Genomic DNA, 25842 nt, shown 5'->3' with positions numbered 1-25842 from the left:
ACCTTTCTTAGCTTCTCCTGGTAGATTTCCTGTTGTTATCTCTCACTGCTCTCCTTTGCCAGAATTTCAGCCTTGTCTTTCATGATTAGACTTTTCTTCTTATTTGTCTGAGCCAGAAACTCAGGTAATACAGAGAACATCTAATGCAACCATTCCATTTTGCAGATGAGTCCACTGAGGCCCAATTTCATATAGTGAGTTAGTAGTAGAGCCAGTACAAGAATCTGGGGCTCTTGGCTCACATCAGGGCTCTTTTTACTATGTCAGGTTTGCCAAAACCACGTTTAATAATCCTGACACGTCAATTTGTCTTTGTCACAGGTAAAGGTCAGGCCATCAACCGGACAATCTTCTGTGGGAAAGGTTAGTTCAGGACCCTTTCCTCTTAGTAATCTTTCTCAAGGCACCTTTAACATCTTTGTTCCTCAGGGTATAAATGAGGGGGTTCAGCATAGGGGTCACGACTCCATAAAACACAGAGATGATTTTGTCCTGATCCTGGGATTCTTTTGACTGGGGTTTCACATACATATAGATGGCTGTCCCAAAAAAGATGGTCACCACGGTCAAGTGGGAGCTACAGGTGGAGAAGGCTTTGAGCCTGGCCTCCATGGAGCGGATCCTGAGCACTGCTATGACAATGCGGATGTAGGAGATGAGGATGAAGCTGAAGGGTAGTGGCAATGTGCACACGCTGATGACTAGACCCAGGATTAGATTCATGGGGGTGTCTGAGCAGACAAGCTTCAGCAGGGCCTGAATCTCACAGGTGAAATGGTTGATGACATTGTGCCCACAGTAACGAGCTGGGATAGCAATGATTGGCATTACAGCTAAGAAGAAGGCACTGAACCAGGTGCCTATGGCCATCTGCAGACAGACTCGATTGTTCATGATGAGGGTATAGCGCAATGGATTGGCAATGGCGACTAATCGGTCATAGGCCATGACGGCAAGGAGGAAACACTCTGTCATCCCAAGGAAGAGGGAGATGGTCATCTGGGCATAGCAGCTGGTATAGGAAATGGTCGGGAAGTCTCTAAAGCCATTGGAGAGCAGGTGAGGCACAGAACTGGTAGAGTAGCAGATATCAAGGAAGGACAAGTTGCTGAGGAAAAAATACATGGGTGTATGCAGCTGCCCATCAATTCTGACTACAAAAATGATGATACCGTTACCCACCAGTGTCACTGAGTAGATCATGACTAGGGCACAGAAGAAGGCAGTTTGGGCTTTGGGGTGATTAGACAGACCCACCAGAATGAATTCTGTCACTTCTGTGGTGTTCAAACTGGTCAGGCTCTCCATTGTGTTCTATAAGGGGAGAAAAAGAACCAATTTGATCACTGCCTTTCAAGGAGTTGAGGGGCTGTCACATGAAAGAGGAACTAGACTTATTGTACTTGGCCCCAGAGAGCAACAATAGGGGTGGGGTAAGCTGCAGAGAGACAGGCTTCCATTCCATGTCAAGAAAATCCTCCTAACACCCAGAGCCACCCCAAAATACAACAGGCTATCTTGAGGGATTCCCCTCCTTGGACGCTGGATGACCACTTCTTGGGGATGTTGGAAAGGGTGTTCTAGGTCAGGTTACGTGATTTTAAAATTTAATTCAGCAAATCTTAGAATCTCAGGATGTTAAGGAACCTCAGGGGGTCTCCCCCTTACCTGAAACATTCATTCCCTTTATAAGATCCCTGACAGGTACTTATCAAATGTCTCTTTATTTAAAGACCACCAGTGGTGGGGGACTTACTACCTCATGAAGCATTTATGAGCAGCTCTGCTTTTTCAGAAATTCTCTCTTAAACTGAGCCAAAAATCTTCCTCTATATAGCTTCCCTGTCTGTTCTAGTTCTACCTTTTGGAGCCGAGCCAAAGAATTCTAATCTCTCTTCTATATGAAAAGCCTTTAAATATTTGAACACAGAGATCAAGTCACCCTAATAAGCCTCCTCTTTCTAAGACAAACATCCCTGTTCCTTGATCCTGAGCCCCCTCACAATTTAGGCCACCCCCTCTGAACATGTTCAATTTAACTAGCATTTATTAAACACCTACTATACCACATCCTAGATATTTGATGCCATTACCCACAAAACACTGGAGAGATTAAGTATGTCACCTTCATATCTCTCAGTCTTTTTTCATGTTGCATTTACCACTGAAGATCCAGTTTTTCTAATATTGCCAGGTATAGCAGAAACCCCCCCTTTAAACAGCTCTATGTCCAGGGAAGGTGCTGCCTTGGCAGCTACTTTGGTCCCCCCTGGACTCCAAGTCAAGGCCACCAGTGATAGTGGTACCAACTGCTCCTTTTGTCACATAGACTGTTGCTGCAGATGGTTTTTGAACTGTCTCATAGGTAATTAATAATGTTTCTAGGTATTTTGTTGTTGTCGTTCAGTCATCTTCCTGTCATGTCTGACTCTTGGTGACACCAATTGGGATTTTCTTGTCAAAGAGTGGTTTGCCATTTCTTTCTTCAGCTTATTTTACAGATGAGGAAACCGAGGCAAACAGGATTAAGTGACTTACCCAGGGTCACACAGTTTAGTAAGTGTCTAAGGCCAGATCTGAATTCATGAAGATGAGTCTTGCTGACTCCAAGCCTGGCACTCTATCCACTGAGTCACCTAGTTGGAGTTATTTCTTGTTGGGTTTGGCTGTTTAATTTTTTGGTCTTGAGTAGAAAAGTAGCATGGTGTAATGGATAGAATCAGGAAAACTCAAGTCCAAGTCTTGCCTCCAACACATACTAGCTGTGTAGAACCAGGCAAGTCACTTGATCCTTCATTGATTCAGGTGATTTAAGAGGGCATATTGCAGAGAAAGTACTCACTTTCATTAGTACAGAGAGATTCATTACCTGGGAGTTCCTTATGCCAATGAAATTATAGATTCAGTCTCTAATTCTACTGTGTACAGGGCCCTGACTAAATATTGAGGATACAATGATAAATATGATATAGCCCTTTCCCTCAAGGAGTTTCCAGTCTAATTGGGGGAAAGGCAGGGATGACACAAACGCAAAGAATAGAAAATAGACTTGCAAAGTGCCATGAGAAGTGTGAGGAAGGGAGCAGTTAGGTGGCGCAGTAGATAGAGCACTGGCCCTGGAGTCAGGAGGACCTGAGTTCAAATCCGGCCTCAGACACTTGACACTTACTAGCTGTGTGACCCTGAGCAAGTCACTTAACTCCAATCGCCTCACCAAAAATAAATAAATAAATAAAAAAGAAGTGTGAGGAAAGAGAAATTACTTCCAGTTGAGAGTAGGATGGACAAAAGGGAAAATAGACAGATTTGCTCAGTTTAGCTCAGTCTAAGCCATAGTGCTTTGGTAATTTTTCCCATTCCCTGCTTCAGTTCCATCACTCCTTACTTAACTGTAATTCCTTTGATCAAATGAGATAATATATGTAAAGTACTCTGTAATCTAAATATTATTATTGTTGTTGTTGTTGTTATTGTCATTATTCACTTTGGTATCCCTAGCATCAAGTACAGTGCCTTGCAAATAGTAGGTGCTTAACAAATACTTGTTGAATTGAATTGCTGAATAGAACATAGATCATGTGACGGGGAGTCATATGAGGGCTGGAAAGGAAGGTTGGAGCCAGATTGTGGAGGGCCTTGAATGCCAGGTGAAAGAGTTTATGCTTTATTCAGTAGGCAATAGGGAGCCATTGAAAGTTTCTGTGGAGAGCATGGGCATGTTCAGAATGGAGAATGAGCTCAAGTTCAATGAGCATTTATCTACTGAGCACGACAGTCAGTCCTCAGCACTATACTGGGTGCTACAGGGAAAAGGTATGCATAACATCATCTCCTCTGTTGACCTGTATAATTCTACTTGGAGATATATACATACAACACAACAAAATGACAACTGGAAAATGACACACACTTGCTCTCTATAGGCCTCAATTTCCTCATCTGTAAAAAGAAATTAGTTGGAATAGATGAGTTCTGAGGTTCCTTCCAGCTCTGTTCTTCCATTCTAAGGGTGTAATCCTTTAACTCAGGGTGGCAGCACAAGGATCTGGAAAGATCAGGACTGGGAATCAGGACACTTGAGTGTGATCCCAATTCTGCCACCAACGAGCTATGCAACTGGGAAATTCATTTCCCCTCTTTGTGTCTCACTTTCTTCACCTGTAAAATGAGGGAATCTGTGCTAGAAGGTCTCTGAGTATTATGTATGGGCTCTCAAACTCCTCTTTAGGATGGAGTAGACTCCATCTGGGAGTAGGATGACCCAAAGAATGAACACCAATGTCAGAAATGGTGCTGAAGTTGTCTCTCAGAGGCCTTTTCATCATAGATTCAGTCCTTTCCAGAACACTGACCCATTGCAAGGCAATAGTACTAAGTGCTATTATAGATACCAGGGGACAATTCTCTCCCTGATTTGTACCTTTGTTAGGGAAGCCATTTCTTAGGAACTCCAGACAATGCTGTGACACCCTACAGTGGCATACCTCAGAAACTAACTTTTGTTTGACGTTCACTCTGTGAACACCAAAGACCATTCAAAGACACAAATTTGGGCCAGTCTAAGTAAATCTACTGATCTTTGTGGCAGCATGCTACAGGGGAAATGACATTGGCTTTGGCGATGACATTGGCTTTAGAATATGGGTTCAAATCCTGCCCCTGATGCCTTGGGCAAGTAACTTAAATTGGATCTCAGTTTCCTCATTTATAAAGTGGGGGGATTTGACTAAATAGAGGTCCCTATTGGCTCTGGTGCTATGACCCTAGGATTTTTCCTCTCTTTGAATATCTGGATTCTGCTCTCTCATGACCACCACCACCCCAGGAGGGCAGTGCAAATCCAGTTTTTACTTCGATTCATGGCTTCAATTGCTAAAGTAGCCAGCTACTCTTGGCTTAACTACAAGTGCTGGCCATGGTCCTGACACTAAGATCCTTAACAAATCTATATTCTTTTCTCTCTATAGCCTATGCTTGTGCTGAAAGAAGATGGAGTTTGGGAGTGATCAGAGGTGGGTAGGCTTAGTCAGGTAAGGCTCCTTGGATAAAGTGAGTCTTGATCCAGAATCCAAGACTGGCCAGACATTAAAGTCTACTTGAATCAAAAAACAAAATCAAAGGGTGCCAGTGAGAGAAATGGTCCTCAGAGTGGGGCTATAAGAGTGGGTCTGCTGTGAAAGCAGGGACCCCTGGATCTTGTATTTCTTCCTCCTCACCCCACCCTAGCAGGGTGTAATGGAAAGATCCCTGCACTTCTGCTTAGTAGGACCTCAGTTCAAGCTCTGACTCTAGTACTTCTGAGCTCTATTATCTTGGGTAAGTCACTGAAACTGACTTCTGAGAGTCAGCAGCCTCATCTGTAAACTGGGAATGGTGATATTTGCTCTGCCTGCTTCACATGGTTGTTAACAAGGAAAGCATGAAAGTAGGCAAGGATGAGGCTCAGGGCAGCATCGACCAAATATTCAGTAAGCATTTACTGAGCATCTACTATGACACTATGCAAGGTGCTGGTGATACAAAGAGAAAAATAAGGAAATATTCACTGTCCTAAGGGAATTTACATTTTATAAGAAGAAACAATATGCACATGTGTAAGCAAAAATAGAATCAACACAAAGCAAATACAGAATTGAAATACAAACAAATACAAAGTAAATAAAAACAAATGAAAAGAAAATCAGCGAGGAAGGACACTAGCAGTTGAAAGATCAGAAGAGATTCCATTTAAAAGGTAGTATTTGGACTGTCTTTTTTTTTTTGGTGAGGCAATTGGGGTTAAGTGACTTTCCCGGGGTCACATAGCTAGTAAGTGTTAAGTGTCTGAGGCCGGATTTGAACTCAGGTCCTCCTGAATCCAGGGCCGGTACTCTATCCACTGCACCACCTAGCTGCCCCTGGACTGAGTCTTGATGGAAGCAAGGAATTCTATAGGAGCAGAACTGAAGAGAGAGTGGATTCCATGCATGGAGAACAGCTGATACAAAGGCATAGAGATAGAAGATGGAGGTCGTGTGTGAGAAACAGCAGGAAGTCCAGTCTGGCTGGGCCATAGAGTATAGGAGGGGATGTACAGTGAGGCTGGAAGGGGAAGTTGGGGCCATTTTGTGGAAGACTTTAAAATATAAACAGAGAAACAGGAAGGGAACACTGGAGATGATCAAGTTGAGAAATAACATGATCAGACTTGTGCTGAAGTCAAAGGGTTGACTGCTTAATGCAGGATGGATTGGAGAAGGGAAACTGGAGATAGAGGAGACCAATTAGGAGGATATCTCAATCATTTGGTTAAAAGAGGAGGAGGGCTTGAACAAGAGTGTTGCCTCTCTTTGAGTAGTAAGAGAGGGATGGATGTGATAGATTTTGTGGACACAGAAACAAAAATAGGGCAATGAACTGGATATATACCATGAGAGAGTGAGGAGTAGAAGTCAAAATTGAGGTGGGGAACCCGAAAGACTGAAAATATGGCAGTGCCTTTAAAGAAATGGGGAAACATGGAAGAGGAGTGACCATGAGGGGAAATAGAATGGGTTTTGTTTTGGACATGCTGAGTCTGAGATATCTATTGGATAGCCAGTTTGTATTCAGGACTAGATCTTGGATTGGGGGAGAGCCACAGTTAAGGGGAACACTATGAACAATAAGTAAGTAGAGGAAACTGAGAAACAGTGGTCAGATCAGTAGGTAGAGAAGCAAGAGGGAGCAGTATCGTGAAAACCCAGAGTGGAGAAAGTATACGGGAAGATAGGGTGATCTATAAGGTCAAAAAGACTGAGAAAACGCAATCAGATTTGACAGTTAAAGATCATTGATATTTTTGGAAACAGTACTTTCAGTTGAATGATAATGACAGGAGCAAGATTGCAAAGTGTGGAGAAGTGAGTGAAAGTGGAGAAGATGGTGGCAGTGAGTATAGATGATTTTTATAGGAGTTTGGATGAGAGAGGAGAGCTATGGGATAATATCTCCAGGGGTGCCTGGATAGGGAAGACTTGGGCATGTTTGTAGGCAGCAGGGAAGGGACTGGTAGATGAAGAGAGATTTCAGATTAGAAAGAAAGGCTGAATCATTTAGGGGTAATTTGTGGAGAAGATGGGAGGGGACATGAATCAATAGCACAGGTAGAAGAAGGGATGGCCTTGGCGAGGAGAAGAGCCATCTCATTTGGCTGACAAGAAGGAAGAGAGAATGGAGGATGATGCCAAGGGGTTCTAAGATGAAGAGAAAGGAAAGAGGGCCTCTATTTTCTAGGTAAAATGTGAGATGAGGAAGCTTAGAGGGTGAAGGGAGGGGTTAATGTCAGAGGTCTGAGGAGAGGAGAGAATGCTTTGGAACAGTTTTTGTGGGTAGCGGGATAGAGAATCAATCACAGGAAAGCCTTGCTCCCATAAAGTGATTTGTCAAAGGTTACGCAGTTGTAAATGTCAGAACAAGGATTGGTAACCAGATCTTTTGACTCTAAGTTCATTATACCACACAAAGGACGCGCCCCTCTTCCCAGAAGTTGGCCCCCATGGAGCAAAGCCCTGTTCCCCCCTGCCAGGCTGCAGTTCTAAGTGGTGCTCAGGATGAGAAGAGACCTGAGATACTATGTTCAGGCATCAAACAACTCACCAGAAGGACATGATCTCTGGGCAAATTGGGTCCATGAATGGCAGCTTTGTTTCCCTTTCTCCTAAAGGCAGATCCAGTGCAGTCTGTGGTCAGCAGGGCCTGGCCAAATAGTCCTACTCCCAGGTTCCAAAGCAAAGGTTGAAAGGAGGGGGGATGTGTCACTTTAAATAATTGGACGTTCCTGGACCCTTTTAAAATTCACTTTTCAAAATAAGAAGGAGCGCCTATTTCTTTATCATTTCCCATTGTACACAGACCTTTCCTTGCAACAAGCCTATAAAGACTTGTTTTGTCAAACACATTTTCTAGATGAGTAAACTGAGGCTCAGAGAGATAAGGGAATCTGTTAAGGTCACACAGTTGGTAAATGACAATCCTTCTAAGTCCCACAGCCTACCCATTAAACCTCAATTGAAATAATAACTCCAAAGACATAATATCAAAGCCTCAAAAGATAATAACAACTCTGATTTCTCTAGCATTTGTCTTGAAGTTCACACAACAGTTTCCTCATGGTTACCTGATGGGGAAGGTGGTACGAGTATCATTATCTGTATTATATGGATGGAGAAATGGAGCCCCAGATATCTACTCAGGATGATGTAGCTAGTAAATAGCAGGCCTTGGACTAGAACCCACCTTTTCTGTTCTGGCTCTGAGACCAGCAATCTTTCCACCATGCCCCGTTCTGTGTGTGTAGGGGTGCATTGCTTATTTAGAACACATGGACAATGCCTTCAAAAAGCAGGGAATAATACCATTTATCAGGACCACCCCCACACCCCCCACCTTGCCCCAGGTTGGTTTCAGAGACACAGTCATCTGTGGTTCCCATGATCACCTGCTCCTGTAGGAGTTGGTAATTTCCAAGGAGGAATGAAAGGAAGCAAGGGACGCCAAAGAGATGAGCTTGTTCAGCTGGTCTGCTTCTACACATCCCTGTTGATTTGTTCTAAGTGTCAACAGGATCTGAATAATTTGGTTAGTTGGTCAAGTGACTCCCCCTCTAGACGTCTCAGTTTTTCCATCTGTAAAATGAATGAGTCAGACTATCATGAGAGGCAGTATGGTGCAGTGGCTAGAACTCTGGACCTAGAGTCAGGAAGATTTAAGTTCAGACACTTCCAAACCAGGTGATCCTGGACAAATCAGTTTCCTCATGTGTAAAATGAGGGAGTTGGACTTGACGGCATCTTACTAAAGTCTTTTTGGCTTTAGCTCTAGGATTCTATGCCTGAATGGGTTGTAAGGCCCTTTCAAGCTCTAACATGCTATCATGCTACATTCCCATATCTCCATTTTGGGCTTTGGCTTCTTAAGTGATAAAATGGGGAGGGCAGATTCGGAGAACTCTAAAGTTTCTTCCAGCTCTTGTTATCTTTGAATGCCCCCTCTTCCTGACAGGGCTTCTGGGCTTCTGACAGGCTACACTGAGCTGAGAGATGGGGAAGGGCTTGCCTCCTCGAAGTCTTCAGGACCCCTCCATTCCCTTGAACCAAACAGCAAGTAATCCAAAGATGCCAAGAAGCCATGGAGCCTCTTAAGTATTCTCTGAAGTTTCCTGAGCTTGTTACTTCTGATTCTGGAGAAATCACTGCATCATGGAGACTTCAGGGACCACATCCCAGAGGGGCCATTTAAGTCCTGTGACTGTACTGACAATATTCAGGGCTGGATCTTTATTAAGGAAAGGAAATCTTTTTTTCTAAGCCATTCCAAGAAATATCACAAAATTATGTCTTATTTCAGGACTCTTTTAGGGGAATGATCACAGAACTTGTCAGCAATGAAAAAGTCCAGCACGGGATGGGGCATTCCTCAGGGGAGCAGGCAATGTGGTTTAGTGGGAAGAGCCACACCAGTCTAATTTCATATTATTCTACTTCAAATACTCTCTGTTCCATTCAAGATACTAATTCCCATATACTCCATTTCATGTCCCATCTTCCTACCTACTTACCCCATGGTTAGAGTGCCCTCCCTCCTCATCTCTCCATCTGAGAGTTTCTTTCAAAGCTCACATCAGGTGTCACCTCCTACAGGAGGGCTTCTCCCACCCCCAGGTACTCTTCCCCACTTGAAATTACTTTGCAGCTTTGTATACTTTGTATTTATTTACCTGCATAGGTGTTTTAGTCTCTCAGTGGAATGTAAGCACCTGGAGGGCAGGGATGGGTTCACTTTTGTCTTTGCATCCCCAGTGTTCTACATGGACTAGGTATTTAACAAATGTTCTTCAATTAGATGTCTCTTTTTAGCACTGGATGGTCAGAAAACTACATGGCCTCCTCAGCAGCTATTCAGAAGAGATTGGCCTAGCTATTCACACACAAAAAAGAAAGGGAATGAAGACTGCTTATTGCCTATGTCCTATTGCAGTTGAGCATCCCATTGAGTTAATTAATCAGTCCGTTTGCTTTGGCCATGTCCTGTAGATAGACAATGTGCTGGGTCCAGAAACAAAAAGGACAAAGAGAGTGGGCAATAGTCGATCTTATTTTGGGAAACATTAACTAATAATGCTTTCATTGAATCTGAAGTGCCCCCTGCTTTAAAATCCCCCCTCTTAAACATTGATATTCTCCCAATAATGTCATATGGCCACAAATCATGAAACATTATCGTTTGGGGGGAATAAGAATCGCAGGTTACCCAAATGGCAATGGAGAGATATATGGTGAGTGTGGTGTATTGCTTCCACTGACTTTTATGAGAAAAGTTGGTCATGAGGACTCTATGGAGAAAGAAAAGACATCAAGACCCTAGAGTTCTATAGTCACAAGTTATTTTGGCTACTTGTGTTCCTTACACATGTCCATCACTTCCCCTCTACTATAAATTTGTCCCCATTCTTCTTCTTACTCTATGTGGCACCAGGGATATAGGGTTCTTTTTGTTTTATTGAAAAATGCGTTGTAACTACTGTTTTTTCTATACCATTTAAATAAATGCCTTTACTAAGCAAAAGGAAAAAGAAAAAGAAAAGAGTAGGGAAAAAAGACCCATGGGATTGTTAGGGACATCTGTGATAAGAAAAGGAGGTGGATTAGTCATGCAGCGAGAACAAAGGATGAAGGATGGCTAGACTAAGTAGAGCACTAGTTCCCTATGAAATGCTGAAAGAATGAGAAGAAGCCAATTTGGGACTATGCCCAAAGGGCTATGGGACTGTTCATACCCTTTGACCCAGAGGTACCACTGTTAGGTCTGTATCCCAAAGATACCATAGAAAAGGGAAAAGGGCCCACATGTACAAAAATATTTATAGCTGCTCTCTTTGTGGTGGCAAAGAATTGGAAATCGAGGGAATGCCCATCAATAGGGGAATGGCTAAACAAATTGTGGTATATGAATGTAATGGAATACTATTGTGCTGTAAGAAACGATGAGCAGGAGGAGTTCAGAGAAACCTGGAAGGACTTATATGAACTGATGCTGAGAGGAGCAGAACCAGGAGAACATTGTACACAGTAACAGCAACATTGTGTGATGAACAATGGGGATATACTTGGCTCTTCTCAGCAGTACAACAATCCAAAACAGTTTCAAAGAACTCATGATAGAAAATATTCTCAACATCTACAAAAAAGAACTGTGAATTATGAATGCAGATTGAATCATACTGTTTCTACTTTTAAACTTTTTTCCCTTCTTGTTTGAGGTTTTTCCTTTGTGCTCTGATTCTTCTTTTACAAGATGACTAATGTAGAAATATGTTTGATGTGACTGTACATATATAACTTGTATCAGACTGCTTTCTGTCTTGGGGAGGAGGGAAGGAAGGCGGGGAGAAAAGAAAAATTTGGAACTAAAAATCCAGTGTAAACAAATGTTGAAAACTATCCTTATATGTAATCTGTAACTGGAAAATAATAAAATAAAAAAATTTTAAAATTTTAAAAAAGAATGAGAAGAAGCCCTCTAATTTGTGTGGGGTGGATCCTCTTTAAAGGATTTATGGGAGGACATGGATAAGGATCACATAGGATGAAAAGGCATGGAGGGGCTCTTATCTGTATCCATTGAGGCAGTGCTCACATTGAATATCATGAATCCCTCAAAGGATATCAGCAAGTTCCTTTAACCACAATTGTATCAGTCACTCAAGCTAGATAGAAATGGAGGAGTCAGCTCCGACTCTTCCCTCTCCCCCTGCCAATATTCAAGTCCTTTTGAGTCTTTCTTCAAAATGTCTTTTGCATCTGTTCCTTCCTCTCCATCACCTCCCCATGCCTTACCTCTTTCTTGGACTATTGTAACAGCTTCTTAACGAGTTTCCCTGCATCTTCCTCCCCCAATCCTCTGTTTCATTAGTTCTAATATCCTACGTATCTATGTGGATCAAATGGGCCTGGTAGTGAGCTCTTTGCCACTTTGCTTTGGTTTAGGTAGACTGATTCCAGTGTTGTAACATGGATGAGGTTGTTGAATTGATCCAACCTAGCTCCCTTTTCTACCCAGCCAAGTGTGGTGGGAGGTACTTAGAGGAGCTTATGTCGTATCAAGACACGCTTGGCCAACTCTCCCCAACAGTATTTATGGTTCTCCTGTGTTCTACCAGAAAAGAATCATTGATTGGAAAGATGGACTTTTCTCCTCAAAGCCCCCTATAATGCTGTAGAGATGACCATGGGGTTCTCTGAAGCTGTGCTAGCAGAGAGTAGCATCTTGCTGGCAATTCATTTGGTGTGAGAAGTGGAATAAAAGGAAATATGTAATCAGAACAGGAGATGGCCAGTCTGTGTCACAAATCAGGTAGTCAATCAGCATTTATTGTGGCTTGCATGTCACAACATCCCATGCCCTAGGTCACTAGTGTCCTCCTCCTACCACAGAGCCTTCCCTTCCTGAAATGAAAACCAGGAAGATACCAGAAGCCTGGGATTTGACCACTCTGTGGTGGACAGAATTTGATCCTATAGACTTTTACCATCATTTACTCATAATTCAGTAGACACTGAATAGAAGGGAACTGGTGTCTTATGACTCCCATTGCCCTGTTCTTCATCCTCATCCTCTTCCTCCAATCCTTTTACTCCTCAGTTCTCTCCCAATCCAGCACCTAGCTTGACTGTGAGCTGAGCCACAGTATCTGCTACTTTACTCTTTGCTCTCTTGTCCTAGTGGTAATCAAACCTTACCAAACATCAAACTTGGAAGGCAATGGTGTCATTCTTCCCTGTATAATCTCTATTCTTGCTTTCTGGTCTCAAGAAGAGTCTCAACATATTACTTGAGATCCCAAACTCTGCATCTACTTTAGTATGCATAGAGTCTTATCAGTTCCACGTAGAACCACTGAAACCACTCTCACTGTGAATTTACTCCCCCTAAACACCATACTTTCAAAATAGTTGACATTTATTTAGAGCTTTCAGGTTTACAAAAGTACTTTACATATGTTGCGTCATTTGATCCTCACAACCCTGTAAGGTAGAGTTTATCCCATTTTATAAATGAAGAAACTGAGGCAGGTGAAGTGACTTGCCCAGGGTCACACAACTTGTATCTGAAAATAAATTTGAATTGAGGTCTTCCTAACCTTCAGGCCCAGTGTCTATTGCATCACCTAGCTGCCTAATTCTCTAATCTTCTTCCAATGCATGAGCAAAACCAGGGCTGTACTGGAGTTAGATCACACCCCCTCACAAAAGCCTATTGTTACATTTTCAGTATGAGCATTTATAGCTTGGAAATCAATAAGGACTACAAATCAGGACTTGATTGAGTATTTTGTTGATTGTCTAAGCTTAAGAAAATGATGGAGAATGTTAATAATATGGATTAAACCTAAAAGTGTGTCATTTGTATATATTTTCCCTAAAGAGCCGGTTATTGAATGTTCACCAGCATACCCCAGAGCAGAACACACTAAAATCACAATCATTAAACTTTCTCCCAATATACCTTCTTCAATACTTTCCAGGCCAGGTTTTTGGTCACCAAATGACCCAAACCAGACTTGAGCTACCTTGTGATGCTCCTAAATGCTCCTACAGAATGATAGACACACAATTTACCCCGCTTTCACTTCTCAGCTCTACATTGTCCCTAGTTCCTGACACACAGAAGGTTGATCATCAGGGCATGAATATTTTCAGCCACATCAACCCGTGAAAACCATTTACTGAAGGATGGAGGGGTTGCAATCTGAGCTGGTAGAGAGAACTCCTATAGAATTTTAGATCTTTTAAGTATTGAACGAGTGAGATAATTTGGGATCAATGTTTCCTCATTGGTCCCCTGACATTATGCAGACATCTGCTTGTTCTGTCTATGGGTAATTATTATCTCCATTAAATTATCTTTAACATGCAAGATTAATGAATACATGATTTTGAGATAAATAGAAGCTTATTTTATAGAGAAAGAAACCAAGGCCAGGAGAAGCAATTCATCTAAGTTTGTACAGATAACAAGCATCAGACTTTTGATTTGAATCAAGATCCTCTGATTCCAAAGCCACACCATGACACCATGCCATGGCTTCTTAGAATTGTGCTCAATGTTATTACAAAACATTGGTAGTATAAGGGAGCTGTGCTTTAAACATTTAAAATTTTTCCTTCCTCCCCATTCCCTATCCTTCCAATTGAACAACAATAGAAAAAGGAAGGGAGGGAGGGAGAGGGAGAGAGGGGGGGAAGGAAGGAAGAGAGAAACAAAGAGAAAGGAGGAACAAAAAAGGAAAGAAGGAAGGAAGGGAAGGAAAGGAAAGGAAAAAGAAAACGTAACAAATACACATAGTCAAGCAAAGCCCCTCATTGGCCATGTCCAAAAATCTATGTGTCGTTGTCCAGCTTGAGGCCACCTCTCTGTCAAGGGGTGAGTAGAATGCTTCACCTCGGTCCTCTGGAAGTGGGGTTTAGCATGGCATTGATCAGAATTCTAAAGTCTCTCAAAGTTGTTTTCCTTTGATATGTTGTAGTCATTGTATAAATTGTTCTTATTTGACTCATTTCACTTTGTATCACTTCCTAAAGGTTTTACAAATAGTTTCCTTAGAAATAGTCCATTTAATCATTTTTATGGTATAATAACACTCCATTACATTCATATATCAACATGTGTTTACCCATTCCCCAACAGGTGGGAACCCCCTTAGTTTCTAGGGGTTTTCTTGTTACTGTGAAAAGAGCTGCTACAAGTATTTTTATACACATGGGTCTTTTTCCTCTTTCTTTGATCTCTTTGGGGTATAAGGCTGGTAGTGGTATTGCTGAGTTAAAAAGTAGGCATAGTTTGCTAACTTTTGGGGCACAGTTCTGAACCTACTCATAGGAGCTATGCCTTTTTGCCCATCACTTTCTTTATTGCCCCTTTCACATCTTTATTTCTCAGGCTGTATATGAGAGGGTTCAGCATGGGTGTCAAGGCACCATAAAACACTGAAATGAACTTATCTTGGTTGGGAGAGGATTTGGACTGAGGCTTCATATACATGGAAATGGCTGCCCCATAGAAGATGGTCACCACAGCCAGGTGGGAGCCACAGGTGGAGACGGCCTTGAGGCGGCCCTGGGCTGAATGGATCCTCAAGATGGCCACAGCAATGCGAGCATAGGAGAGGAGGATGAAGAGAAAGGGCAGGAGCAGGGTAAAAAAACTGGTGGCCAAGATCATTAGCTCATTGAGGCGTGTGTTAGAGCAAGCCAACTTGATCAGGGAAATGATTTCACAGACAAAGTGGTTGAGGACATTGGCACCACAGAAATGGAGTCGCAGGGAAGAGATGAGCATGATGGCAATCGCAAGGGATGCCCCCCATGAGAAAGTGGCCAGCCAGACACACACTGGTCTGCTCATGACCACTGTGTACCGCAGGGGATCACCGATGGCCACCATGCGATCATAGGCCATGACAGCAAGCAACAAGCATTCGGATGTGGCCAGAAAGAGGGAGACGCTCATTTGGGCAAAGCAGCGTGGATAAGGGAGGAGGGGGTAAGTAGAGAAGCAATGCACCAAGGCTTGGGGCATTGAGGCTGTAGCATAGCAGAGGTCAAGAAAAGACAAGTTACCAAGGAAGAAATACATGGGGGTATGGAGACGGGAGTCTAGGTGAATGAGGACGATGATGAGGCTGTTCCCCAGGAGTGTGGTCAGGTAGGTAAGCAGCAGCAGTGTAAAGAAGGTAACTCGCCACTCAGGAAAATTCGAGATCCCAATGATGAGGAACTCAAGTACCATGTAGGTATCATTGGCTTCCATCTTACTTATTACCCGGGTCCTCTGTATATCAAGTGTGACCTGCAAGGATAAAGGGGGGGCACAGGAAGCACTTTATAGGACCCTAGAATCATAAAATATTAGAACCCATTTCATGGAAGAGGAGAGTGATTCTCAGAGAGGGAATATGGGTACTATGTACTAGTCATATGATTAGTGAGCAGGAGAACCCAGAATCAACCCCAGGTTGACTCCAATCCAGTGGGCCCAAAGTTTCCTCATCTATAAAATGAGGAGATTGTAGCTGACAGTGTAGTGGAAAGCCCGGGGCCTCGGGTTTGAGTTTGCACTCTGATTCTTTCTGGGCCTCATAACAGCCGCCATGTGACTTGGAATGAGGTGCTTCCTCTTTGGGGCCCTCAGCTTCCTCTTGTCTAAAATGAGTGCAGTGGACTCTGAAATTCTGTGTTCTAGGTTCCATGAGAATAAATAAACACAGTGCAGGGAGGAGGTCAGCGTGTTTTGACCTCAGCCCTTTGGGACAGACAGGAAATGGAAATCTAGTGGAAACAAAAATTGAGTTGGACATTTGCCCCTTAACCCCAAGGAAATGATTAGAAAGGCCCCTAATCCACTGACAATTGTTAAGAAAAAAGCTCTCCCAGTCCTGGAAGTGATTCTTAGGCTGGATTTTTTGAAAAGGAGAGAGGAGAGAGGGAAGAAAGGGGGAAAGCTAGCCAAGGTTATCTTCTTGCTGGCTCTGATTCTAGGTCACTTTATGTTGCTTTTTTCCCATTCATACATGCAGATAAACTTAATTAGCCCTCAACCAGCCTGTCATTTTCTTTTCTTTCTTTCTTTTGTTTTTGGTGAGGCAATTGGGGGTTAAGTGACTTGCCCAGGGTCACACAGCTAGTATGTGTTAAGTGTCTGAGGCAGGTCCTCCTGACTCCAGGGCCAGTGCTCTATCCACTGTGCCACCTAGCTGTCCGCCCCACCAGCCTGACATTTGCAGTAAGTGGGTCCCCCTGCCAAGGAAGAAACTCTCTCCCATCCCACCAGAGCAGAAACATGGTTTCTGTTTCTGACCATGTCATAGAATCATAGCATTTAGAGTGGGAAAGGATCTGAAAGGTCATCAAGTCAAACCCCCTCCTTTCACAGAAGAGAAAGCTAAGGCCCAGAAAGGGAGGGTGACTTGCTCAGGGTCACACAAGCAGTAAGCGGCAGAGTCCAGATTCGAATCCAGATCCTCTGACTTCAGAGCAGGTGTTTTTGCCACTGTGTGGTGCCCCTCAGGAATGGAGTCTGTCTAGGCCATATCAGAGCTAGGGTGAAATCAAAACAATGATGTCATGTCCATGATTGTCTTCCACCTTTAGGTGCTGGGGCAGAAGAGCCATTGGCCTTCTAGGTAAACCATCCCCTTGTCCCATTTTCTAGCACTCCTGACCACTCAGAGACACAGCTAATTCTATGGAGGACAAGGTGATTTAGCTACAGCTCAGACTCTAGGTTTCCTTGCCAGTACCTGGGGAGTCCTTATGCTGGTGACCCTGCCCTTCATTCATGATGGAAGTTTGAGCAAAAGTCAGTGTCTTTGCCCTTCCTAGTGAAATAGAGAAAAAGGGTCATCACTTTAGTTCAGTGGACCAAAGAAGTGGGTACATAGTCGACTATTGGCTATCTGCATATATACAGAAAGACAAATGGCTGGATATAGTTGGAAACCTTGGGAAATCCTGCTTGGATAGTATCGGAGGATGTGATAGGCACAGTGGATAGTGTTTTGGACTAGAAAGAAGGTAGCGTGGTACTGAACTTAGAGTCACAGGACCTGAGTTCAAATCCTGTATCTTTTTGGGCAAGTCACTTTCCTTCTCTGAACTTCAGTTTCCTCATCTAGAAAATTATGTGGTTAGACTCAATCAGTGGTGGCAAACTCAAATAATAGAAAGAGCCACTTTCCTGGAGGTGGCATATTGATGATTTAGAAAACCACAAATTAACATTATATATGTTGCATTGTATTTTTGTTAGTACAATGCCTAGCACACAGTAGGTGCTTAATAAATGTTTATTGTTTGGTTGCTATATTATTTATTATGCTGAACATTTCCTAATTTAATCTGGTTTGGGCAGTACGGGGGAATTTTGAGTGTGACACCTCTGGATTAGATGACCTCTCAGGTCCCTTCCAGCTGAAGATATGTGACCCTTATGATCCTACCAGAGTTAGGAAGACCCTGCAAAAAACAAACAAACAAAAACTATAGAGGGCAGCTAGGTGGCACAGTGGATAAAGCACTGGCCCTGGATTCAGGAGGACTTGAGTTCAAATCTGGCCTCAGACACTCGACACTTGCTAGCTGTGTGACCCTGGGCAAGTCACTTAACCCCCATTGCCTGGCAAAAAACAAACAAGCTGCTTCTGAGGATAATTTATGACTTTGTATGAGTCACTTAATTTCTCTGCACCTTTTTCCTCATCTGTAAAATGGGGGTGTGCCTCCTTCAGAGGGTCATCATGAGACTCAAATGAGATAATGACTCCAAAGTGCTTTATGCCAGGGCTTCTCCCCCTTTTTTGTATCCTGGACCCCTTAAGCAGTCGATAGAAACCAGAATGATACTTTGAAATGCATAAAAGAAAATAGCTAGGATTGCCAAGAAAACGAATTATAGTGAAATTGTTATCAACACCCTAAGAAACCTGAAGATCATGAACGCTTTGATTTAAAGCATTACATAACTGGCAGTTATTGTTAGGACCTCTTATGGTCCCAGCTCCCTCGTGGTATGTGGGGGCAAGTCCATGGTAGAAGCAAATGTTTTTGCTCTTAAGACATAATAAAGGGTCTGGAGCCCCGTTAGAAAATGCCTTCTCTCTGGGAGAGGAAGTGGATCTTCTGCCCCTCTTCCATGGAGATGAGTCTCCCAGCAATCGGTAGGATAGGTATTTTCAGTTCTATTTCCAACAGTGGAGATGTGGGTTTGCACAGAATCATTTAGATTCTAGCCTCTTTGTCCTCCAGGATGCATTGGTGGGATGGCTGGTAGGAGGTAAGGCTCAGCCTGGGGCCAGGGTTAGGAGATCAATTTGTAATTGGCTTTAGGGCCAGCCTAGACCCAGGGCAAGGGCTCAGCAGAGCCCTAATAGTGAAAAGAACGGGGGAGATGACTAGGGCTGGACCATGGCCCAGGGCCTTTGTTGCCACTATGTCTCATCATGTAAACTGCATTGAGAGACATTGTGTATCACTTGGACTGTGTGTCAAAATTGCTCATTACAGCTCTGGGGCTCAATCTGGGGCTAGGGATAGAGTCCAGGCTGTTAGCAAGAGACTAAGATTCAGTTCTGAGCTGGGACATCCATGGTTAATCCTATATTCAGAGCATAAACTCTCTCTATTCCAAGTCAATAGCTCTAAGAACAGTCACAGATAATCAGTCCACAGGACCCAGAACTTTTTCCCCTCAGAAATCCAATCCATCCACTGCTTTGTAGTGGGCTAACTTCCCTTCAGAATCCCCCCACTGTTCCCTCCCTCCTTCCTAGGAGAGTCCACTCAGAAAGAAAAGGCTTCAGGTCTCAGGAAAAGTGAAAAACAAGGTTGTGGGGGGGCATGATGGGTACTCACCATTGGGTGGGTCTCAAGTCCTAACATGGAAAAAATAGAGCAGAGGTCCCTTGAGGAGAGAGAGAAAAAATAGATAGATATTATTATATATTGTATATATACATTGTATAATAATGTATAATATCATATTATTTCATAATATATAATTATTATATAATACACTATACCAAAATATCATTATATTAAAAAATAGTATATATTATTACATAATATACCATATATTGTTTATAATATATAATCATTATACTGTATTATATACTAATATAATATATGTATTATATGTATACACACAATATATACTTTCTCTCTCTCTCTCTCTCTCTCTCTCTCTCTCTCTCTCTCTCTCTCTCTCTCTCTCTCTCTCTCTCTCTAATCTCCCAGAGAGATTTTGGCGAGAGAGGCTGAAGAATTCCTTTAGTTTGCTGTAAACACAAAAGGCAGAGAAACTCTGTTCCTTTGGCTAAAAATGTGACCCGCCTCCCCACTGACCTTGGACATTCACAGGAGAAGAAAAATCTAATAACCCAAACTTGTCAGATCTGTCCTCTTTCAAATAGGCATTCTTTTCCTTAGAATAAAAACTCACCCTTCCACAAAGGGGTGTGCTGGTCAATGTTTAACAACTACCCCCCCCCCAAAAAACCAAGATACACTTTTAAGTTTAATTTGTGTTATCAGATTTTTTTGGCATCACTTCCTTAAGTTTAGAAAGAAACAAAACAATAAATCAAGCCCTGCTTTGTTGCTTTTGCCTATTTCCAAGGTGCAAATGTTCATGATGAAAATAGAATATTGGCTCTTGCGAGCCCATTCAAACTGGCCCAGAACAGTCCTGCTTAAAAGCACTTACTGTTTACAAAGTGCCTTCTGCCCCACTGCCCTGTGGGCTGGGTAATGTGGCAATGGGCAATGTCACCACGGTACAGAAAAGGAAACTGGCGGAGTTGGAGAGAAGCAGTGGCTCCCACCAGTCACCGTCCTCTAAGTGGCAGAGCAAGGTCTCAAATCCAGGGCTCCAAACTCCAAGACTAGGGCTCTTTCCACTGCCCTGTGTCTTTTCGATGTGTGACCTTGTCTCTTGTCTCTCGGAAATCTGCAAAGATGGACAATGACACCCATTCAATTCTACTTACTTAGGCAGGAAAACAAAATTACACAGAAGGGGAAAAAACTCAGACCAAACCAAATATATATATATTTGCAGGTCAACCTTTAGTTAAACCTAGGAAATTCAATTTATCAGAACCTTTATACCCTTTCCTCCCCCCCCTCCCCCCCGGCATTTTGGATGATGGTTAGCTGTCTGACTCTATTTCCTCCTCTCCCTATTTTAGCTTCAATTCATTGGGTGTTTAACCAAGAAGCTGTCTTGAGAGACTTTGGGTAAGTTATTCCCCCACCTGTAAAATGAGGTGTTTAGACAGATGAGCTCTAAGATCCCTCCCAGCTTTGACATTCTCCATGTTCTCAGGCCCCTCTCAGCTTGAAAATTTCTGTTTTAAGATCCCTCCCATATTTGACTTTCCTTGTTCTAAAGTCCCTCCCAACTCTGATATTGTTCTGTTTTAAGGTGCCTCCCAACTCTGATATTTTCTGTTCTGATATGCTTCTTGATTCTAACATTCTATGTTCTAAGGGTCTTCCTGGCTCTGATATTCTTTGGTCTAGGACTTTGGATTCCTAGAGGCATGTTATGCCCTCAGCCAAATCTAGAAATCTCATCCCTATCCTTCACATAGAGTCTGGGGACCTTCTCTCAGACTCAGTTCAGGTAGAGAGCTGAAGAAACAGAGCATTCAAGAGGATTCCATGCCATTTATCTCACTGGTAGATCTCTGAGTTTCTGATCTTACCAGGAAGAAAATAATTATCTTTGGAGAGCTTTGGGGACTACATCCCAAGCAGGTAATTAGCTTTTGCCAAACCTGAGCTGAGTTAGAAGAAAACAAAGTGGAGTTTTGTTTGGGAAGAAAAGAGACCTGAGAGACCATGGGACATTGGTATACCCCTCTACTTGGGTTTCCAGGGAGTTAAGAAATCTTTCTTTTGAGCGTGGGCTAGAGATTTTTCACTCATTTTCCTTGTTAAATGAGTGCTATGACAGGGATCACACTCACTGGGGAAATGGCAGGCAGGTGGCTGCCTGCTCAGAGTGTGCTCAATGCACAGGACCAGAATAGCAGCCCACACTGATGTCGTGCCTTATCATGTGCAACTACTTTCCTTGCTGGAACCCCAAGAGAGGGAGAGCTAAAGTGAGTCTTATTATCTTCCATTTACTGAGGAAGAAACTGAGGCTCATAAAGGGGAGCCGACTTGTCCGGGGCCATGGTAGGGCCATACCCCTGTCTTTGTGTTGATGGAAAAGAATCACAGCAATCCTTGTGCATTTGGTTAGACTGTAAGCTCCCTGAGGGTAGGCACTGTCTTTTGCCTCGCTTTGTTTGTATCCCCAGCACTTAGCTCAGTGCTTGGCACATAGTAGGTGCTTAAAGAACGATTGTTGACCAACTGACTTGGTTGGTAGGATCAGAGGATATAGACCTACCGAGAACTGGAAGGGAACTCAGTGGGCATCTAGTCCAGCCCCATCAATTGGCACATGAAGAAACAGGACCAGAGGAAAATAAGTGATTTAGAATCATGGAACTAGATTCCAAAGGGACCTCATAGGTCACCTAGTCTGATTCTCTCATTTTAAAGATGAAGAAACTGAGGCCCAGAGAGAAAAAAAAGTAACTTAAGATCAGAGATACAGAGGTAGAAAGGATCAAATAGGTCATCTAGAACAGTGGTGTCAAACTCAAATAGAAACAGGGCTACTAAGCCCTACATCATGGTCCTTGGCAGCATTCTGACTAAGAAAAACTACAAATGAACAATCTCTATCCATATGGTAGTTTTATTTATTTTGTCAAACATTTCCTAATTACATTTTCATGTTTGACACATTTGATCTAGCCCCATCTCCTCATTTTACAGCAGGGGAAACTGAGGCAAACAGGGTGAAGTGACTTGCTCAGGGTCACCCAGCTAGTAAGTGTCTGAAGCCAGATTTGAATTCAGGATGAGGAGACTTCCTGACTCTAGGACCAACATTCTATTTACTATACCATCTAGCTGTTTCAGGCACTTTATTGGCTGGGTGACCCTGACCAAATCACCTAACTTCCCTGAATCTCAGTTTCCTCATCTATAAAATGAGGATAATAATATGAGGATCAAATGAGATAACATATGTAAAGTACTTTGCAAACCATAAGATGTTATATATTATCCTAAAGTGCTATTACTATCTGGAAAATTCACTTCTAGAAAATATCCACTTCACTAATTATTATATTATTAAAAGACAGGGTTGCATAATGGATAGAGCAGATAGCCAGCATTGGAGTCAGGAAGACCTGGGTTCAAATCCCCCTTCTGACACATACTGGCTGTGGGACCCTGGGCAAATCGCCTCTCTTTTCAGTGATCCCAGGCAACTTTCTAAGAGTATACATTGCAGACAGAACAGGTGCCAATCTATATTGACAGAAGGAGTTTCTTCAAATCAGTCTTGCATCTCCAAATGCATGCTAGACAGATCCACCTGTATGCACTGTTGGCATCTTAAAGGACTGTCCAAAGTAGAATTCATTATCTTTCTCCCTAAATCCATCTTTCCTCCTAACTTCCCCAGTTTCATGGTGTCAGATACACCATCATTCATCCAGGCTACCAGGTTTGCAACACAGTAGTCATTTTCAACTCTTCATCCTCATTTACCTTCATAGGCAATTAACTGCTAAGTCTTGTTGATTCTATGTCTACAATGTCTCACATCCAGTCACAGGGTCCCTACCCGAGTTTTGTCCTTCATTACCTCTCACTTAGACTATTGCAGTAACTTTTTTGGGGGGGTGGGGCAATGGGGGTTAAGTGACTTGCCCAGGGTCACACAGCTAGTAAGTGTCAAGTGTCTGAGGCCGGATTTGAACTTGGGTCCTCCTGAATCCAGGGCCAGTGCTTTAACTACTATGCCACCTAGCTGCCCCCCCACAATAACTTCTTAATAAATCTCTCTGCCTTCAGCCTCTCCCCTCTACTGATTTGCCAAATTGGTATCCTTTAAAGGACTTCTTACCATCATTGTCCTAGGGTTCAGTGACTATTGCCCCCTTGGAGAAAGAATGAGTGGATCAAGTCTTCTAGGAAATGTTTTCCAGTGATCTGGAGGGAACAGTGTCATGGAATATAGCAAGGAGATGACCAGGGTGAGTGGTCAGATGAGACTTGAAGCATGGTCTAGAGTCTAGCACTTGCTAGGTATAATTAAATATGTAGATAGTCTGTGAGGAACAAATAAGGAAGGGTGTTTATTCCTTCACCTCCACTGTCCATACTCTGTGTATAATCAATCTCTATCTCAATCTCTCTATCTCTCTCTCTCTCATTCTTTGTACCAAACCATACAAAAATGGGTGCAAGGAAATGAGATGTTTTTAACCTATAGAAGATAAGACTAAGGGGAAGACATAATAATTGTTTTCAAGTATTTTAAGGGAAATATGGAAGATATCCCAAAGGCCCCATTTAAATGGTTCAGAAGCCCAGCCAACTCTTCATTTCTCACAAGCTATACTGCTTGGTTTTGATACCATCATCATTATGACTATGAGTGGGGTATCCTCTTCCCTTCTTTCCTCCTCTTCCTCCCAGTTTTCAACTTCTTTTTGTATGTTATCTTCCTACATTAGATTGTAAGCTCATTGTGGGCAGGAACTTTCTTTCTTTTCTTTTTGTTTTTGTTTGTGGGGGGGTTTTGTGGGACAATGAGTGTCAAGTGACTTACCCAGGGTCACATAGCTAGTAAATGCCAAGTGTCTGAGATCAGATTTGAACACTGGTCCTCCTGAATCCAGGGCCAGTACTTTATCCACTACGCCACCTAGCTGCCCCACTTTCTTTCTTTCTTTCTTTCTTTCTTTTTTTGCCCTGCTTTCTTTTAAAGAAAGTTCTTCTTTCCTCTTTTTTTCTTTCTTTTTCTTCCTTCCTTTCTTCCTCTCTCTCTCCCTCTCCCTCTCCCTCTCCCTCCCTCCTTCCCTCCTTCGTTCCTTCCTTGGTTCCTTCCTTCCTTTATAATTTGTATCCTTAGTGCTTAACATATTGCCTGGCACATAGTAGGCACTTAATAAATGTTATTGTATTATATTGTGTACTGGAAGACATCTTATATCCATTATCCTTGGCCCAGGGGAATTAATGGGTAGAAACCTGGGGGATGTAGTTTTCAACTTGATACAAGGAAAGACTTTCTAACAATAGAAATTACCAAAGTGGAAATAGGATAGGCTGCCTCAGGTGGTTAGTGCCTACTTGTTGAAGATGTTGTAGACAGGATGGCTTTTCAGGTATAGATTCGATCAAGTGGCCTCTGAGGTCTCTTCATGATCTGAAATTAAGTGAGACAATGCCATCTTGGATGCACAAACAGCAGATTCAGTTATAGGCATGTCCCATCCTGGATTGTAGAGAAATCAGAGAACACAGAATGTCAGTGCTGGAAGACAGTGCAACCAATTGCCTGGTTTTATACATAGGCAAACTGAGACCCAGGGAAGGGTTCAAATTCATGCTCAAATTCACATTACTATTAAATAGCAAAACCAGGATTCAACCCAGGCCTCCTGAGTCTTAGTCCAGTGCTCTTACCGTGATACCTTGAAGATGTAGGGAGAGTCTACTCCCCTCTTTATCTTAGGCAGCTACCAAGTAAACTCCCTAGTGATAAGGGCTAAGAATGTTAAATCTAGACCTAATTGAAAAAAATAGATCTAAATCAGTCCAAGAAGACATGGTAGGTCTTTACGGCTATATAGGATCTTAATACTCATATAACCCAACCCTGATATTTTCTAAATAGAGAAACTGAGGCCATCAAGACTATTTGACATCCGCATGAGAGGAACTGAAGGCAATTGTAGCATTGTTGGCAGAATACAAATGGCAAATAGCCACTGTGTTGGAAAAGAGGTAGATTGTTATCCCCCTCATCCCGCCCCCCACCATCTATGAAAAAAGTTCCAAAGGGAACCAGTATAAGCAGAGACCAGGCAAGCTGGTCTCTGAAGTGGAGAAGTATCATTGAAGACAGAAAAAAGTAAACAAAACTAATTGTAAGAAATGCAGTATAATTTGTGTAATGAACAAGAGAAATCATGCCTGATTAATCTTTTAGAGATTTTCTAAGGGAAACACTTAGACCTTCAGAAAGGTTTTGACAAGTTTCACAGCCAAGCATTCTTTAAAAAACAAATGAGCAAATGTCCAATTAAAAAAAAACTTAGAATGTTTTTGTTTTTGTAAGGGGAAAGATGTAGGACTCCGATGCCAAGAACTGTGGGGTCACATCTAACACAGCCAAACCCTTAAC

General features: G+C 42.6%; 2 protein-coding genes across 2 annotated transcripts; both read right to left on the bottom strand.

Moving 5' to 3' along the window:
• Positions 1-369: 369 nt before the first annotated feature.
• LOC122733944 (olfactory receptor 13H1-like) lies at positions 370-1308 on the bottom strand. Its single transcript, XM_043974643.1, has one exon. The coding sequence runs from the start codon at positions 1306-1308 to the stop codon at positions 370-372; it is 939 nt and encodes a 312-aa protein (XP_043830578.1).
• Positions 1309-14901: 13593 nt separating this feature from the next.
• On the bottom strand, positions 14902-15828 carry LOC122733355 (olfactory receptor 13H1-like). The gene has a single exon (XM_043973670.1). It carries the CDS (start codon positions 15826-15828, stop codon positions 14902-14904), a length of 927 nt encoding a protein of 308 aa, XP_043829605.1.
• Positions 15829-25842: the final 10014 nt, after the last annotated feature.

Source organism: Dromiciops gliroides, chromosome X (assembly GCF_019393635.1).
Source record: "Dromiciops gliroides isolate mDroGli1 chromosome X, mDroGli1.pri, whole genome shotgun sequence".
Classification (NCBI taxonomy): Eukaryota; Metazoa; Chordata; class Mammalia; order Microbiotheria; family Microbiotheriidae; genus Dromiciops; species Dromiciops gliroides.
This window is presented reverse-complemented; position numbering and strand designations above follow the sequence as displayed.

What these genes read in the sequence shown, in the direction of transcription:
- LOC122733944 (XM_043974643.1), bottom strand. Translation starts at nt 1,308, where the DNA reads ATGGAGAGCCTGACCAGTTTGAACACCACAGAAGTGACAGAATTCATT.
- LOC122733355 (XM_043973670.1), bottom strand. Translation starts at nt 15,828, where the DNA reads ATGGAAGCCAATGATACCTACATGGTACTTGAGTTCCTCATCATTGGG.